The sequence below is a fragment of the Hemiscyllium ocellatum genome, chromosome 22 (assembly GCF_020745735.1).
Source record: "Hemiscyllium ocellatum isolate sHemOce1 chromosome 22, sHemOce1.pat.X.cur, whole genome shotgun sequence".
Classification (NCBI taxonomy): domain Eukaryota; kingdom Metazoa; phylum Chordata; class Chondrichthyes; order Orectolobiformes; family Hemiscylliidae; genus Hemiscyllium; species Hemiscyllium ocellatum.
Genome location: NC_083422.1, coordinates 6,663,972 through 6,682,884, shown reverse-complemented (window position 1 = coordinate 6,682,884; position 18,913 = coordinate 6,663,972). Strand labels below are relative to the sequence as shown.

General features: G+C 45.7%; 1 protein-coding gene across 1 annotated transcript in view; it reads left to right on the top strand.

The window, feature by feature from the left end:
* The first annotated feature begins 4,490 nt into the window (after window positions 1-4,490).
* The window catches only part of slc22a15 (solute carrier family 22 member 15), an 80,757-nt gene continuing 66,334 nt past the window's right edge, over window positions 4,491-18,913 (top strand). The window contains exons 1-2 of the mRNA XM_060841850.1: window positions 4,491-4,574; window positions 16,835-16,981. Coding sequence (XP_060697833.1) covers window positions 4,491-4,574; window positions 16,835-16,981 — 231 coding nt within the window. The remainder of the gene's footprint in view (window positions 4,575-16,834; window positions 16,982-18,913) is intronic.

Genomic DNA, 18,913 nt, shown 5'->3' with positions numbered 1-18,913 from the left:
CTAGGATGTGCAACGACCCAACACGCTAACCACGCTACCTTATATAAAAAAAAGTCTCTGAACTGACAGCCAGACTTCTCCGACCACTTGGCTTCATGACAGCCCATAAACCGACAGCCATGCTCAGACAACAACTCGCCACCACAAATTCGACTGGTATAACAATAATAATGGGACAAGCCAAACAGAGGACAGCTAGAGAATTTCCAGAAGCATAGCACTCCTCCATGGACTCCATCAATAAACCCATTGACCTGGATTCAATATTGCGACCACTGCAATGAGGAACTGAACCGGAATCGGCAGGAATGAAACCAAGTAAATTCCAACCAACGCAGTACATCAGCGCTTCACAGGAGGCTCCACAGTGCTGGGGATGTCACCTAGACAGGGAACGAAATGTCTGCAAACCAACTTCCCAGCTTGGTGAACATACCCATTACCACGGCAACCGACACCTGAGCTACACCTCTTTACACAAACCTTGAACTATAATTGTAACTATGCATTGTTCAGAATGACATCAAAAGCAGGTCAGTTTTCATTTGTTTTTTGATGTCATATCTCAAAATACTGCATAGCAAACAGCAAATGGGACTAATTAAGTTAGTCGATGTAGACGAATTGGACCGAAGGGTCTGTTTCTATGCTGTACATATCTATGATTCTCAGCAGCTGACAGGAAGGATTCAGAATGGCTGACCATTCAGCAGCTTTGCAACCCAAAGGGAATGAATGAAGTATGCTTTTGGGACAGAATTCTTAACAGCAGTAGCTGTGTGCAAAAAGGAAATTTCCAATGATTTGAAGGAAGAATTGACTGGGAACCTGGAACTGTAGGAGCATTGTTTAAATTGGAAAGGCAGCTGGTACAATTGTGGTCTCAGAGGACAACATACAACAATGTAATTATCCAGGTGATAAAGGTATGGATTGCAGTATGGGAACAGGAAGTGAAGAGTACAAACTATTCTGTGAAAATAAGAGCCGAATCCATCAGAATAGCAAGGTTATGCTTTGAGTGGGTGGTTGGGAGACAGTTGGAAATGAAATCAGAGGCACTTTGGTGCTGACATAAACTAAAAAGTATGGCTTAAATTTTTGCTGAATTGCAAACATAGGAACTTTGGCTGATGCAGGACTTAATGTAAGACAGATTGATAGGATATGATGGCCAATGGTGTCAGATGTAAAATGTAGCAGTCAGTTTAAAGCTAACATTGTACTTAGAGTCATAGAAATGCACAGCATGGAAACAGACCTTTAGTCCAACTCATCCATGATGACCAGATATCCTAAGCTAATCTAGTCCCATTTGCCAGCACTTGGCCCATATTCCTGTAAACCCTTCCTATTCATATACCCATCCAGGTGCTTTTGAAACATTGTAATTATACCAGGCTCTACCACTTCCTCGGCAGCTCATTCCATACACTCACCACCCTCTGCATGAAAAAGTTGTTCCTTATGTCCCTTTTAAATTTCGGGTGTAGGTTTGCTCGCTGAGCTGTAGGTTTGATATCCAGACGTTTCATTACCTGGCTAGGTAACATCATCAGTGGCGCCCTCCAAGTGAAGCGAAGCTGTTGTCTCCTGCTTTCTATTTATATATTTGTCCTGATGTCAGTTCCTGTTCGTTTTCTGAGGGGTTGATAGATGGCATCTAGATCTATCCCACCAACCCATGGACAAAACCAACGTCATCTACAAAATTCCATGCAAGGACTGCCACAAACACTACGTAGGACAAACAGGAAGAAAGTTAGCCACCAGGATACATGAACACCAGCTAGCCACAAAAAGACACGACCCCCTCTCCCTCATAGCCCTACACACCGATTGAAAAAAAGCACCATTTCAACTGGGACAACACATCTATCCTGGGACAGGCTAAGCAAAGACATGCCAGAGAACTCCTAGAGGCATAACACTCCAACCACAACGTCATAAACAAACACATAGATCTAGATGCCATCTATCAACCCCTCAGAAAATGAACAGGAAATGACATCATTACAAACCCCAGGAACCCCATCCAGGACAAACCTATAAATGGAAAGCAGGAGACAACAGCTTTGCTTCACTTGGAGGTCACCACTGATGATGTTACCTAGCCAGGTAATGAAATGTCTGGATATCAAAACTACAGATCAGCGAGCAAACCTACACCCTAAACCTCAACCTGAGCTACAAACCTTGCAAAAAAAGTCCCTTTTAAATCTTTGCCCTCTCACTTTAATCCTTGCAATGGTCATAGTAAAAACTACCATTCAGATGAAAAGTCAGGTAAATAGAGCAGCAGAACCAAAAATAAAACCTTACATTTATGTGCTACCGTATGTGACTGCAGAATTTTGCAAAGTACTTTGCATCTAAAATGTGTTTTGACATGTCTCAGTTGTTATTTGGATGAAAAAGATTCACATACAGTTAACGTGCAAATAAACAGGGTTACATAATGGCCAATATCATGAGAGAACTGTCCTACTCTTAAGTAGATTCATGGGATCTATTGCACACTGAGGGGGGAAGATCATTGCAGTTAACTGTCTCACCTCAACACCTCCAACAATGTCGTGTTCCCTCAGTATTTCCTGGAGTGTTGGACTAGACTATGCATTCCAGTCTGTGGAGTGTTAATTTAACCCACAGTCAAGAAGTTTGATTACAGATTTGAAGTTAACAATAAAGGTGAGTATGTGATATTGAGCAGTAAATTTGATTGTGTGCTCATCTGTGTGTCCAATGCCAGTGAATTCAGGAGAATGACTGAAATTTACAGAGGGGAATAAATAGGTGCGGAGACTGGTGAAAATTAGAAATAATGTTCTGCAGAAGCACTGCTGTCATTCAAATTTTTCAAATGCTAAATTAGTAAGTGGTGAGGTGATGACTGAAACAGAAGATAGCTGCAGAATTGAAAGTGTAATTGGGTGGGCTAGCTCGTAACATAAAAGCAGACTGCATGAATTTCTTTTGATGTATGAAAGATAGAGAGGCAATGATGGACAATGAATTGCTGGACAATGAAGCTGCAGAAGTAATGGGGAGCAAACAAATGGCAGTTGAACTGAGTAGGTACTTGGCATCAGTTTTCACAGAGAAAGACACCATTGAGTCATACAGCTGAGAAACAGACCCTTAGGTCCAACACATCTATGCTGACCAGCAGCATACCAGAACTTTGTGTGTCAGGGGCAGATGTCAATGCAGTGGCCGTCACTATGGACAAGTGCTAGGAAGTCAAAAGATCTGAAGATGGATAAATCATCTGGACCAGATGAACTACACTCAAGGGCTCTGAAGGAGGTAGCTGAGGAATTGATAGTGATCTTTCAAGAATCAATAGAGTTGGGGAGGGTACCAGAGGAATGAAAAATGGCTGAAGGATCTTTAGAATTTGTGCTATACATTAATTCTGAGCCTTTTGCTGGACAAAGCTGCCTCATTTAAGTTCATAGAATTAGAGGGCAGCAGGTGGTGTCTGACAGGACAGCGGCTTTTGTCGATCAGAACAATCTTTAACTAGCAAAGTGATTTTTCATTGAAATACTTTGTGAAATCTGATGAAGCTGCTATCATTAGAGCTTCTAGCTATTTGCCATCTGAAATCTGATCTGAAGATGGGGTCGGTGTTCTGCAGCTCCTTGCTATTTGAAATTAGAATTTAAATGGCTGACTGAAGTCCAACAATTCTGACTTCTAAATTTGATTGTTGACTGACGGGTGTTATTACTCCTCATTTTTTTCTATTAAAAACATAAAAATCTCTCTGCAGAACTGACCTACCTTGATTGGGGATGAAGGGGATATATCTGAACATTTATTTAACATCAGGGTCACCATATCTCAGGGAAGAGAATGAGAGCAGTCTTTCATGGTCACCTCAGCCAGTGAGGAATTGACCCAATATTTTTGGTATCATATAGCACTGCAAACCAGAGATCCAGCAAACTGAGCCAAACCACCCCAGTGAGGCCGAAGGGTCTGTTTCCGTGCTGTACATCTCAATTACTCAATGTTCCTGGTGCAGCGCCTCTTCATGAACAAGATCTCCCGGGGTCTGCGTGTGATACCGGGAGCGGCCTGCAGGGCGGCGCAGTCGCGGTGTCTGGGTGTGATACCGAGAACTGCCTGTAGGGCGGCGCAGTCGCGGTGTCTGGGTGTGATACCGAGAACTGCCTGTAGGGCGGCGCAGAAGCGGTACTGGGTGTGATACCAGGAATTGCCTGTAGGGCGGCGCATTCGCGGCGCTGTCGTGGGGTCTGGGTGTGATACTGGGAGCGGCCTGTTGGGCGGCGCTGTCGCGGGGTCTGGGTGTGATACTGGGAGCGGCCTGTTGGGCGGCGCTGTCGCGGGGTCTGGGTGTGATACTGGGAGCGGCCTGTTGGGCGGCGCTGTCGCGGGGTCTGGGTGTGATACTGGGAGCGGCCTGTGTTACCGGGTGCGGCCTGTAGGGCGGCGCTATCACGCGGCCTTCCGCCGCCGGGATGGATGTAGATGGCGCGCTGGTGTCGGTCGGTGAGTTCGGGCGATACCAGAAACAACTGACAGTGACTTTTGTCCTTCTACAGGTGGGTGAGGGCCCAGGGCCCAGGGCCTGTGGGCCGGGTGCAGGGTGCAGGGAGCTTTGAACATTCTGTCGCTCGAGCGGGGACTTCGTTAAAACAAAAGCAGCTCCTGGGAATTCAAACTGTGCATCACTTCCCCTCCCCCCTCCCCCTCCCACCCCCCCTCCACCTCTCCCCCACCTCTCCCCCACCCCCCTCCACCTCTTACCCATCCCCAACCCTCCCCCACCCCCCTCCACCTCCCCCACCCCCCTCCACCTCTTACCCATCCCCAACCCTCCCCCACCCCCCTCCACCTCCCCCACCCCCCCTCCACCTCCCCCACCCCCCCTCCACCTCCCCCACCCCCCCCCCACCTCCCCCTCCATCTTCACCCCTCCCATCATCACCCTCCCCATCATCACTCCTCCCCCCACCCCATCATCACCCCTCCCCCCACCCCCATCATCACCCCTCCCCCCACCCCCATCATCACCCCTCCCCCCATCATCGCCCCTCCCCCCATCATCACCCCATCACCCCTCCCGCCTCCCCAGCATCATCCCTCCCGCTCCCCAGCATCACCCCTCCCGCCTCCCCAGCATCATCCCTCCCCCCCTCCATCATCATCCCTCCCCCCCTCCATCATCATCCCTCCCCCCCTCCATCATCACCCCTCCCCCCCTCCATCATCACCCCTCCCCCCCTCCATCATCACCCCTCCCCCCCTCCATCATCACCCCTCCCCCCCTCCATCATCACCCCTCCCCCCTCCATCATCACCCCTCCCCCCCTCCATCATCACCCCTCCCCCCCTCCATCATCACCCCTCCCCCCCTCCATCATCACCCCTCCCCCCCTCCATCATCACCCCTCCCCCCCTCCATCATCACCCCTCCCCCCTCCATCATCACCCCTCCATCATCACCCCTCCATCATCACCCCTCCCCCCCTCCATCATCACCCCTCCCCCCCTCCATCATCACCCCTCCCCCCCTCCATCATCACCCCTCCCCCCCTCCATCATCACCCCTCCCCCCTCCATCATCACCCCTCCCCCCCTCCATCATCACCCCTCCCCCCTCCATCATCACCCCTCCCCCCCTCAATCATCACCCCTCCCCGCCTCCATCATCACCCCTCCCCGCCTCCATCACCATCCCTTCCCTCTCCATCATCATCCCTTCCCTCTCCATCATCACCTCTCACCCTCACCCTCCCTTACCCCCTCTCCCCCACACCCCATACCCCTCTCCCCCCCCATACCCCTCTCCCACCCGTACCCCTCTCTATGACTCTCAAAAGTGTGTGGTTCAAATTATTTCTTTGGAAACACTGGTCATGAGGATAGGAGTGGTGGTTGGTGCGTGGCACCTCTCTGCGTGGCAATTTACTCTTAGTCCCCTGTAAATTGTTCTGTGTTTTTAATTAAGCCAATGACACTTGGAAAATGAGCCTGTGTGCACTTCCATCTCTAACAATAGTGTAATGTATTTTGATATTCAGAGCACACTGGGGCGACAGTCACAAATTTAATGTGTCCCTTATAAACAGTTTGGTTAAAAAATGAGTTACTGCATTTCCACACTTTGGCTGCCCATTGTATATGTTTTGAGAAGTTAGGCTTCGAGATGAAATTGATCATAGTCTCTTGCAGTTGTCATTTTGAAGAACCTTTAATGGGGAGCTCCAGATTTGCAGACACATCAAATCATTTCCTGCTACATTTGTAGCTTATCTGTCTGTCTGTGGGTGTAGTACAATGAAAGAAGTGTGTTGTGTAATCAAATCAGCTGTATTCAAACACTTAATCTCCAAATGTAGCGGGACGGGACAGTTAACTAACTTGGCTGTTCACTCTACACCTTATAAAAACAAAGCAAACATGTTCTTAGAACATAAAAGCAAAGTACTGTGGAGGCTTGAAATCTGAAATAAAGCAGGAAGTCCTGCAAAAATTCTGCAGTCTGGCAGCATCTGTAGACAGACAAGTTGAAGTTTTAAAGAAGTTGCATTGGGCTCTCCATATAACTGCAATTAGTCATACAGAAGCACTAATTCTTCTGAATGATACTGGGGACTCAGATACGTAAATGATGAGTACAGGTTGTCTATTCTTAACTTATTCCCTGGGATACGGCAGGTTGAGGAGTGATCTGGACAAAGTGTTTAAGTATTAAAAGGATTCAGTTGGTTTGGTCAAGAGTAAATATTTATCCTTGGGGGATAAATGGGGCACAGTGGGATTTGATCTAAAATGAGAGCTGGACTATTTGGGAGTGAAATCATGGTGAAATATTCACATCCAGGTCACAGCAATCTAAAATTGTCTTTTCCCCAGAAAGTTATGAACCGTTGAAACTATCTAGACTGAGATTGATTGCTTTTATTCAGAACCTGGTATCACTAGATGTGAAGCCAAGCTGAGATGATGGATTTAATGTACACAACAAACATGATCTAATTATACATTGGAGCAGAGCTGAATGAAGGACTCCTGTTTTGAAATTTCCCAAATTCCATGGCACTAGAGAAAAAAGCCTGTTTAGTCTGATGGGAGTGTTGAAGGAGCTTATTGAACTGCATGCTATTGGGTTATGTTATAGAAAGGGAACCCCAGAAAGTTGGCTCAAGGTGACTGAAGGGATACAGGATGCAAAAGAGGCTGGAGGTGGAATGTACGCATGGAGAAGGTCACAAAGCCAGCATGCAATGAAGTTGTAAAGAATGTATGCTGGCATGTGGAGTGCTGAGTGGCCTTCTGTGGTATTGCAATATGAAGTTCAGAGGTAGGTCAGCAAGGGTGAGAATAGTGGTACTTGATGTGGATAATTTCTCAAAGTTTTCAGCACCAGTGGAAGTGTATAGTGTTGTCGAGGTGGATGGAAACTGTCTTTGGATGAGGTATGGAGTGCAGATATGGATCCATTGTCTGATTTGTCGGTACGAGAGGCTTGAGAGGAAATGTAATCGGGGACAAGGAAATAGCTTTGAATGCTAACGTTGCAGTTGGTGGAATTTCTCTGGCACTCCTTCAGCCAGGGGAGTGACTGTGGGACTGAGAGAGGACAAGTAGATGTCTTCACAGTACTGTGCCAACTGACGTGTCACTGAGGGGCAGCATAAATGAGAAACATAGCTGTGAATGAAGACTATCAGATCACCACCCAGTCTGAACCAGTCAGCGATGTGGGAGACATCGAGATCTGGTCGAGTTCAGCGTCGACTGCAAGGGCAGTCAATCATGGCCATAATGAAAAGAATAAATAAATAAATGTATAATGAAAGGCACCATGAATTAAATTGCACTGTAACATGATAGTGTTTTTGACAGTGAACATTTCTTGTTAGAAAGCAAAGGCCAGTGGGACGGAAATCAAAAGGTTGAAAAAGTTTCAGGTGACATAGTGGATAACTGACATATCCATACCTGAGGGTACGAGGTAGTTGTTAGGTTTGAATGTGAAGGGATGTGCAGCAAAGGCAGGGCAACGGAGTTCAGCTCCACATCAATCATGGTGTAACTGAATGCTGCAGCTGACCAAATGGCTCTCATGGCCTTGATTCACATTAAAACTGAAAAGTTGTGGAATATTTAAAAATGGAAATGAGCAGCAAAAGAAAATTGCTTGTAAATTAACGGAGCAGATACAGCTGTGACAACCAATCTAAGGGCTGGACTCTCGAGCCACACTGTACCATCTGATAAATAGCAGTGTTTCTTAACGTAGGAATACGTAGTCATGCAGATGTACAGCACGGAAACAGACCCTTCGGTCCAACTTGTCCAGGCTGACCAGGTATCCTAACCTAATCTAGTCCCATTTATCAGAACTTGGCCCATATCCCTTCATATTCATATACCCATCCAGGTACCTTTTAAATGTTGTCATTGTACCAGCCTCCACCACTTCCTCTGGCAGCTCATTCCATACACGCACCACCCTCTGTGTGGAAAAAGTTGCCCCTTAGGTCTCTTCGAAATCTTTCTCTTGTCACCCTAAACCTATGTCCTCTAGTTCTGGACTCCCCCACCCCAGGGAAAAGACTTTGTCTCTTTACCTTATCCATGCCCCTCATGATTTTATAAATCTCTATAAGGCCACCCTTCGGCCTCGATGCTGCCTCACAACACCATGGACCCAGCTTCAATTCCAGCCTCAGGCGACTCTCTGTATGGAGTTTGCACATTCTTCCCGTGTCTACATGGGTTTCCTCCCACAGCCCAAAGATGTGCAGGTTAAGTGAATTGGCTATGCTAAATTACCCATATTGTCCAGGGATGTGTAGGTTAGATAGATTAGCCATGGGAAATGCAGGGATAGAGTAAGAGAGTAGGTCTGTGCCGATCCGATGGACTGAGTGGCCTGCTTCCACATTGTAGCAATTCTCTGACTCTATGAACTGCAGCTACTGCAACAGTCCCACACAGTCCCTGGGGTGTCTTCACCTGTTGATTGGACAGGACCTGATAACCCAGCTGGAGCCTGTGCCATTGGTACTCCACAATCTGCAGCTTGGCCAAGGTACAGACCTCTGGCTGCACCATCTGTCACAGAAGCCAGGATGTTACCTCTGAGCAAAACCATTCCAAGACCATGTTTCTCCTCCCACTCCTGCTGCTTGGGCATTTTGGCTTGATCTCAGCCACACAGGGTGTGGTTCATGTGTTTGTCAAAAGCCTTTAAAGTTTCAGTGAAGATGTGCCCATCCTGAAGGATAATCTTCACTTTCACATGGGAGTGAGGGGCACTACAGTAATATATTACCATTTAGCTCATTGAGCAGTGATTGGTGATAAATATGAGACCTCGTGGACTGTCATGGTTTTGTTCCTAGGTAATCAATTTGCCTCATAAAACCTTGAACTTTGAATTGGAAGCATTTGAATGCGTTCGGTGCCTCACTTCCTGTTCAGATATACCTGTATATATAGAAATCTGTGAACATAGAGTATCTTTAGAGAGATTTTGCTTATATTGATATTTTCATTAATATTCGCTTTCAGTTCTCTTAGACCATTAGAGCTGATTCTTGTGTGCAGTTATGCAATTGCACTGTCCAAAGAAATCTATTTGAAGCAGTAAGTAGTTTTGATCTGGAATGTGCAGTCTGGTCCATTCCCGGTCCAGTCCAGTTTAATCTCTCAGGCTGACTGGGCGAGTGTTCCCCGTCCAATTTACCCCCTCTCACTGACTGGGCGAGTGTTCCCTGTCCAGTTTACCCCCTCTCACTGACTGGGCGAGTGTTCCCTGTCCAGTTTACCCCCTCTCACTGACTGGGCGTGTGTTCCCCATTGAGTTTACCCCCTCTCACTGACTGGGACGGTGTTCCCCGTCCAGTTTACCCCCTCTCACTGACTGGGACGGTGTTCCCTGTCCAGTTTACCCCTCTCACTGACTGGGACGATGTTCCCTGTCCAGTTTACCCCCTCTCACTGACTGGGACGATGTTCCCTGTCCAGTTTACCCTCTCTCACTGACTGGGACGGTGTTCCCTGTGCAGTTTACCCCCTCTCACTGACTGGGACGGTGTTCCCTGTCCAGTTTACCCCTCTCACTGACTGGGACGGTGTTCCCTGTCCAGTTTACCCCTCTCACTGACTGGGACAGTGTTCCCCGTCCAGTTTAGCCCCTCTCACTGACTGGGACGGTGTTCCCCGTCCAGTTTACCCCCTCTCTCTGACTGGGACAGTGTTCCCCGTCCAGTTTACCCCCTCTCACTGAGCAAGTGTTCCCCATCCAGTTTACCCCCTCTCACTGAATGAGCAAGTATTCCCTGTCCAGTTTACCCCCTCTCACTGCCTGGGACGGTGTTCCCTGTCCAGTTTACCCCCCCCCTCTCTGACTGGGTGAGTGTTCCCTGTCCAGTTTATCCCCTCTCACTGCCTGGGACAGTGTTCCCTGTCCAGTTTACCCTCTCTCACTGCCTGGGACGGTGTTCCCTGTCCAGTTTACCCCCTCTCACTGCCTGGGACGGTGTTCCCTGTCCAGTTTACCCCACTCACTGGGGTGATCTTGCTGAACAGCACAGTGGGTTTGAGGAGCTGACATCTCATCTCCTGATTCAGAACGCCTTTTGATTAAAAACCCAGACTAAGAGCCCAAGAGTCCTGGGTCATGCTTGGAAGCTGTTGTATTGTTGAGAAATTTGTAAGAGGGAGGGTGTGGGTATAAAATCTCACTTTAGCTGGTACCCACTTGAACCTATGCCCCGTTTCGGACATTAATTTGTAATGTCTTAATCGAGCAGGTGACTGGCTGGAATGTGGCCTTGAGCTTGGAGATGTAGGAATTATAAGCTTGTCACAGCTGTTGAGGTGTTTCTTCTGGTAAAAGTTGGAAAGATTTTTGGATCTGCTGCTTTTGTTTGCAATGTGCTCCACATTGAAAAGCTTGTGCCACGTTGACACGGAGGATTGGACAGCTGGCTTTTTGTTGCTGCCAAATTTGAATTAGTGGTTCCTAGACAAGCTGGAGTGAATAATGGGAGGAGAGGCTTTTTCTGGGAACCTGACTGAAAATTCCGAAAAGCTGTTTCAAGTGTTTAATGAGGTAGAAGGAATAGCCAGGGAGGAATGTTGCGTTCTGGCTCCGATTTCTCCCTCCTGATAAACAGAGTATCTGGTCATAATATAATTGCTGTTTGAGGGAGTTTTCTGTGTTCGTATTGACTACTATATCTCCTATTCAACTGCACTAGGGAGCTAGGACAAACACAGTTGTTTTTTGTGGTTTGCTGCCCATGCTACTTGCTAGTGAGGTGAGGAATAGGGAGAGAAAGGAGTTGAACACGTGGCTACAGGGATGGTGCAGGAGGGAGAGTTTCGGGTTTTTGAATAATTGGAGCTCTTTCTGGGGTAGGTGGGATCTCTACAAGCAGGATGGTCTTCATCTAAACCAGAGGGGTACCAATATCCTCGGTGGGGGGGGGGGAAATTCGCTAAAGCTATTAAGGTGGATTTAAACTTATATAGCAGGGGGATGGGAACCAAAATTGTCGGAGAAAGTGAGGACTGCAGATGCTGGAGATCAGAGCTGAAAATGTGTTGCTGGAAAAGCGCAGCAGGTCAGGCAGCATCCAAAGAGCAGGAGAGTCGACGTTTCGGGCATGAGCCCTTCTTCAGGAATGAGGAAAGTATGCCAAGCAGGCTAAGATAAAAGGTAGGGAGGAGGGACTTGGGGGAGGGGCGATGGAAATGTGATAGGTGGAAGGAGGTCAAGGTGAGGGTGATAGGCCGGAGTGGGGTGGGGGCGGAGAGGTCAGGAAGAAGATTGCAGTTTAGGAAGGTGGTGCTGAGTTCGAGGATTGGGACTGAGACAAGGTGGGGGGAGGGGAAATGAGGACCAAATTGTAGGACAGGTGCAGAAGAGAATGAGAATAGGGAGTTCCAAAATCAAATATCTGACACTGGCAAGTGAGAACCTGGTTTGAAGTGTGCGTACTTCAACACGAGGAGTATCCGAAATAAAGTGTGTGAACTGCCAGCATGGATTGGTACCTGGGACTTTGATGTTGTGGCCATAATGGAGACATGGATAGAGCAGGTTCCAGGATTCAGATGTTTCAGTAAGAACAGAGAAGATGGTAAAAGAGGGGGAGGTGTGGCATTGTTGATCACGGACAATATTACAGTTGTAGAAAGGATGTTTGGGGACTCATTAACTGAGGCAGTACGGGCTGAGGTTAGAAACAGGAAAGGAGAAGTCACCATGCTGGGAGTTTTCTATAGGCCTCCAAATAGTCCCAGAGATGTAGAGGAAAGGATAGCAAAGATGATTCTCGATAGGAGTGAGAGAGGCAGGGTAGTTGTCATGGGGGACTTCAACTTTCCAAATATTGACTGGGATCACTCTAGATGGATCAGTTTTTGTCCAGTGTATGCAGGAGGGCTTCCTGACACAGTATGTAGACAGGCCTACAAGGGGCGAAGCCACTTTAGATTTAGTACTGGGTAACAAGCTTGGCCAGGTGTTAGATTTGGAAGTAGGTGAGCACTTTGGAGACAGCGATCACAATTCTGTCAGGTTTACTTTAGTGATGGGAAGGGATAGGTGTACTCCACCGAGCAAGAGTTACAGCTGGGGGAAGGGAAATTACGATGCAATTAGGAAAGATTTAGGAAGCATAGAATGGGGAAGGAAACTGCAGGTGATGAGCACATTAAGAATGTGGAGCTTATTCAAGGAAAAATTCCTGTGTCCCCTAGATAAGTATGTACCTGCAGGCAGGGAGCAAGATATAGAATGCGTGAGCTGTAGTTGACTAAGGAAGTGGAATCGCGCTGAAAATGTGTTGGTGGAAAAGCGCAGCAGGTCAGGCAGCATCCAAGGAGCAGGAGAATCGGCATTTCGGGCTTGAGCCCTTCTTCAGGAAGCTATCCTTAAGGAAGTGGAATCCCTGGTCAAGAAAAAGAAGAAGGCTTATGTTAGGACAAAATGTGAAAACCCAGGGTGCTTGAGGGTTACAAGGAAGTCAGGAAAGATCTAAAAAGATAGCTCAGAAGAGCCAGGAGGAAACATGAGAAGTTGTTGGCAGATAGGATCAGGGTTAACCCTAAGGATTTCCATAGGTATGTCAGGAATAAAAGAATGACGAGAGTTAAATTAGGGCCAATCAAAGATAATCGTGGGAAGTTGTGTGTGGAGTCAGAGGAGATAGGGGAAGCACTAAATAAATATTTTTCGACAGTGTTCACCATAGAAAATGAAAATGTTGGCGAGGAAGATACAGAGATACTTGCATCTAGACTAGAAGAGATTGAGGTTCACAAGGAAGAGGTATTAGAAATATTGCAGAGTGTGGAAATAGACAAGTCCCCTGGGCCGGATGGGATCTATCCTAGGATCCTCTGGGAAGCAAGGAAAGAGATTGCCGAGCCTTTGGCATTGATCTTCAAATCGTTGTCTACAGGAATAGTGCCTGAGGACTGGAGGATAGCAAATGTGGTTCCCTTGTTCAAAAAGGGTAGTAGAGACAACCCTGGTAATTACAGACCAGTGAGTCTCACTTCAGTTGTTGGTAAAGTGTTGGAAAAGGTTCTAAGAGGTAGGATTTATAACCATCTAGAAAAGAATAATCTGATCAGGAACAGTCAGCATGGTTTTGTGAAGGATAGGTCGTGCCTAACGAATCTTATTGAGTTTTTTGACTAAGTGACCAAACAGGTAGATGAGAGTAAACGGGTTGATGTGGTGTATATGGATTTCAGCAAGGTGTTCGATAAGGTTCCCCACAGTAGGCTATTATACAAAATGCAGAGGAATGGGATTGTGGGAGACATAGCAGTTTGGATCAGTAATTGGCTTGCTGAAAGAAAACAGAGGGTTGTAGTTGATGGAACATGTTCATCTTGGTGTCCAGTTACTAGCGGCGTCCCGCAAGGGTCGGTGTTGGGTCCACTGCTGTTCGTCATTTTTATAAATGACCTGGATGAGGGCTTAGAAGAGTGGGTTAGTAAAGTAGCAGATGACACTAAGGTCAGTGGAGTTGTGGATAGTGACGAAGAATGTAGTAGGTTGCAGAGAGACATAGATAGGATGCAGAGCTGGGCTGAGAGGTGGCAAATGGAGTTTAATGTGGACAAGTGTGAGGTGGTACACTTTGGACGGAGTAATCGGAATGCAAAGTACTAGGCTAATGTTAAGATTCTTGGGATGCAGATGAGCAGAGAGATCTTGGTGTCCATGTACACAGATTCCTGAAAGTTGCCACCCAGATTGACAGGGTTGTTAAGAAGGCATACAGTGTTTTGTCCTTTATTAATAGAGGGATTGAGTTCTGGAACCAGGGGGCTATCCTGCAGCTGTACAAAGCTCTGGTCCGGCCACACTTGGAGTATTGTGTACAGTTCTGGTCACCGTATTATAAGAAGGATGTGGAAGCTTTGGAAAGGGTGCAGAGGAGATTTACTAGGATGTTGCCTGGTATGGAAGGAATATCTTACGAGGAAAGGCTAAGGGCCTTGAGGCTGTTCTCGTTAGAGAGAAGGAGGTTTGAGAGGTGACTTAATAGAGACATACAAGATAATCAGAGGGTTAGATGGGGTGGATAGGGAGAGCCTTTTTCCAAGTATGGGGATGGCAAACACGAGGGGACACAACTTTAAAGTGAGGTGAGGTAGGTATAAGACAGATGTCAGAGGTAGTTTTTTTACTCAGAAAGTAGTAAGGATATGGAATGCTTTGCCTGCAATGGTAGTAGATTTGCCAAATTTAAGTGCATTTAAGTTGTCATTGGATAGGCGTATAGATGTACATGGAATAGTGTAGATTAGATGGGCTTCAGATTAGTATGACGGCGATACAACATTGAGGGCCGAAGGGCCTGTACTGTGCTGTAATGTTCTGTGTTCTATGCACTGCAAAATTACTTTATTGCTGTGAAATGCTTTAAGAGATCTGAAAGATATGAAAGGTACAGTATACAGGTGAATGCAAGTTCCTAATTGACTGGTGCTGGTCAGATAGGTTAGTGCTGGGCACAGAGCTATGGGAGGATCCTGTAAAAGAGTCATATGGCACAGAAGCAGACCCTTCCGTTCAACTCGGCCGCGCTGACCAAGTATCCCCAAACGAAGCTGGTCCCACCTGCCTGTGTTTGGCCCATATCCCTCTAAACCTTTCCGATTCATGTACCTGTCCAAATGTCTTTTAAACATACCTGCATCCACCACTTTCTCTGGCAGTTCTTTCCAGATGGTTGTCATAGAGTTGTCAGAAAAGGCTGAAGCATTCAGAGCAATCTACAGCCAGAGGTGCTGAGTGGATAATCCATCTGAGCCTGTACTTGTGTTTTCATTTAGCAGTTATGATCCACTGAACACTTCAATCTGGTCCATCATTTATCTCGATAGGAATGGTTCTGGACTTCAACTCCATTTTCCTACTTTCACTCCAATTTACTGAAAGCTTTCAAAAAAAGATCCCCCGTTCACGAGTCTTGAAAACGTCACTGGGCAGCATTCTGATGGAAAGGGTTGGAACTTTGTATCTCAGTTCATGTGAAGGTTTACCTCCAGGTTTTGCCATTGAAGGACTAATTTTAAAATTATGGAGTCTGGATTTCCCCGCTGAAGGAAATAGTTTCTTTGCATGTCACCGATGGGAGAACTTTGGCCTTTAAACATCTGAATCTGACCATCCCTTTTCTATCTCTAGGGATACCAACCATGTTTAAACAGTTTGTCCATATACTTTAACAAACCAAGGAAAGTGAATTGTTATGACATGAGGTAAAACCCCTTTGCTAACCTAAACCCGATACACAGAGAAGCTCACCTTGCGCTGTAATCTGTCAAATTCAAGAGGCAAAGAACGATCCCAGATATCAGTATTTTATTTCTTAAACCACTATTTACAACTCATAGTCATAGGGATGTATAGCACAGAAACAGACCCTTTGGTCCAACGCGTCCTGCCAACCAGATATCCCAACCAAATCTAGTCCCATTTGTCAACACCTGCCCCATATTCCTCCAAACCCTTCCTATTCATATTCCCATGCAGATGCCTTTTAACTCCTTTCTCTTAAATCTAATTTTGCCTCCCAGTCTTCAATACTGGTCTGATAAAAACACTGATTAAGATTTACAAAACAATTCAAATTTCAAAAACAGCCAGCTTTCGAATTTTCTCTTTGTATCTTCCTCTGTAGATTTTTCTCTGCTTTTTTTCAAGGATTCTGCTTCCCAGGTCATTCTTATGGACAGGCACCTTCCAGAGAGCTATCTGGCTAGCAGTCTATACTTGTTGGTTTAGTTGGCAGTTCTCCCTCTAACTGTTCAAAATGTCGGTATTTATGACCTAAGACATCAATTCATTTCATTGGTTTGATGTTGTTAAAATACTAAATTCAAGTTTGATTGGATGTTGGTATCTGGGGCATAATTTAAACTGGTTGCCTATATTTGAATTTATTTTTGTATCATGGCAACTCAGCTGCACTATGGGTTTCATAGTCAAATGTTACATTTTAAATTCTTTCAGCACGCTCTGTGCTTCTCTAAGTCTGTGCCAGTTTCCTGTCTCTCTCGAAGGTGTATGTGTGTACTGTACCTTTATAGCAGGTTGAATCATGTTTTGCCTATCTGAACTTAAACTTTATTGCTGAAATAGTTCGTAAGGAAAAACACTGAATTCTATCACTCATTTCTATTAAATCTCAAGGCTGTGATGGTACACAGGGTGGCTATGCCTGTGATGGGGAAGTGGGTGTTATTAATAGGTGCTAACAGGGAATGTTAATTATGAACGATAGTATGAGTTGATGTAACCTGTTTGCAGATATACGTGGCCTGCCAGTCGATGCTGATCGTTCTTGTTGGAGCCCAGCCTGAGTACAGTGTAAACACACAGGAAGTAATCAGCACACATGAAGAGCTTATCAAACATGTTGTATTTGAGGAAGATATTACCTCCATTGCAACTGAGGTAAGCAAGCAGTATAACCCATTATCACCTGTTCATGTTTTAATGTTGAACCTTCTGTATGGTGATTTATCAGAAATGTTGGTTCCTATCTCGTGAGAGACATTGGAGTAGAGTATTTGGTCCATCAATCTTGCTGGATCATGGCTAATCTTCTATCTCAGAGTCACTTTCCACACCATCCCCATATTCTGTGATATTTTAATATCGAGAAATCTGCCTTTAATATTGTCAATCATTGGGTAAGTAGTTCCAAAGATTCTTCATTTTTGAGTTTTTCTAATCTCAGTCCTAACTGTCTTACCTCTTTCTTCTGACAGTGCCAGATCTAGACTTCCCAGTTAGGGAAACACCTACCTTGTTGAACCCCTCTCTCTCCTCACCTACCAGGGATGTAGTCCACAAATGCTCATACTGGTATTCTGCACAATCAGTCATTATTCCTTTCCATTATGTACCAGAGGCTGATTGACTACTGAATGATATCTGATAAATACTGACATACATTGGAGAATCTGCTGCTGTGTTGCACACTCCATGACATTTCTGCAGGTTGTAACTGTATTCCAGATGGCAATAACCCTGGCTGACTACCTCTTCCCTAGCCCAGAAGTTTGTGGACTCGAGCACAAATGGATCAAACCTATAGAAACATGGCAAATAGGAACGGGAGTAGACCATGTGGTATCATGGCTGATCAGCCTGATGTATGTCCTATTCCCACTTTTGCCCAGATGCCTTTAGCCCTAAGAACTATGCCTAACTCCTTGAAACTATTCAATGTTTTGGCCTCAACCACTTTCTGTGGCAGAGATTTGCACAGGCTCAGCACTCTCTGGGTGAAGATATTTCTCCTCAGCCCTGAATGACGTGCACTGTTTCCTTAGACTGTGACCCCTGGTTGTGCACTCTCAACTCATTGGGAACATCCTTCTTGCAGTGTATCCTTGTACTCTCTCCGTAGCTAGAACGTCCTTCCTCAGGTAAAATTGCACACGCTACTTCAGAGGCGGTCTCAGCAAGACATCCCTGCTGCTGTACTCAAATCATCTTGATATAAAGGCCAACATACTATTTACACTTCTTACTGGCTGCTGGACCTGCATGCTTAGAGGTGTATAAGGGCACCCAGATCTCATTGCATGATCCCATTTCCCAATCTATGTTTATTCAGATCACTTTGCTACCAAAGAAGATAACTTAATTTGTGCACATTATACATCATCTGCCATGCCTGTACCCAGCCACTCAATTTGTCAAAATCACACTGAGGCATCTCTGCATCCTCTTCACAGTTCACTATCCCACCTAGTTTTGTATCCTCTGCAAACGTGGAGAGTCATACAGCATGGGACAGTTCCACACCCATCCTCACCGATTTCAAGGTCGTGGCCTTTTCAGAGACATGGCTAGAGGAGGGACAGGAATGGTTGTTGCAGATTCCGGGATTTAGATGTTTCAGCAAGAACAGAGAAAATGGTAAAAGGTGTGGCGGGGGGGGGGGGGGGGGGGGTGGCATTGTTAATCAAGGGTAATATTACAGCAGCTGAGAGAACATTTGAGGACTCATCCGCTGAGGTTAAAGACAGGAAAGGAGAGGTCACCCTTTTGGGAGTTTTCTGTAGGCCTCTGAATTGTTCCAGGAACGTGGAGGAAAGGATAGGTATTTTTATTGAAAATTTAACATTTTTACAAGTTTACAAATAAAAAAAACCCAAGTATAAACAATGGTATACAATTATATCTTAAATAAATAATAACCAAAATTTGTCAAACAAAAAAAAAACAAAACTCATTTAACTACTACTCTAACCTATAACTAACCAGAGTGTATAATTAAGTCTCTTACATTTTTCAACGAAGAGAAAAAAAACCGACGGATAACACAGAAATTGGGTTGTGAGATACATGCTCAGAATGTATTAACATCAAATC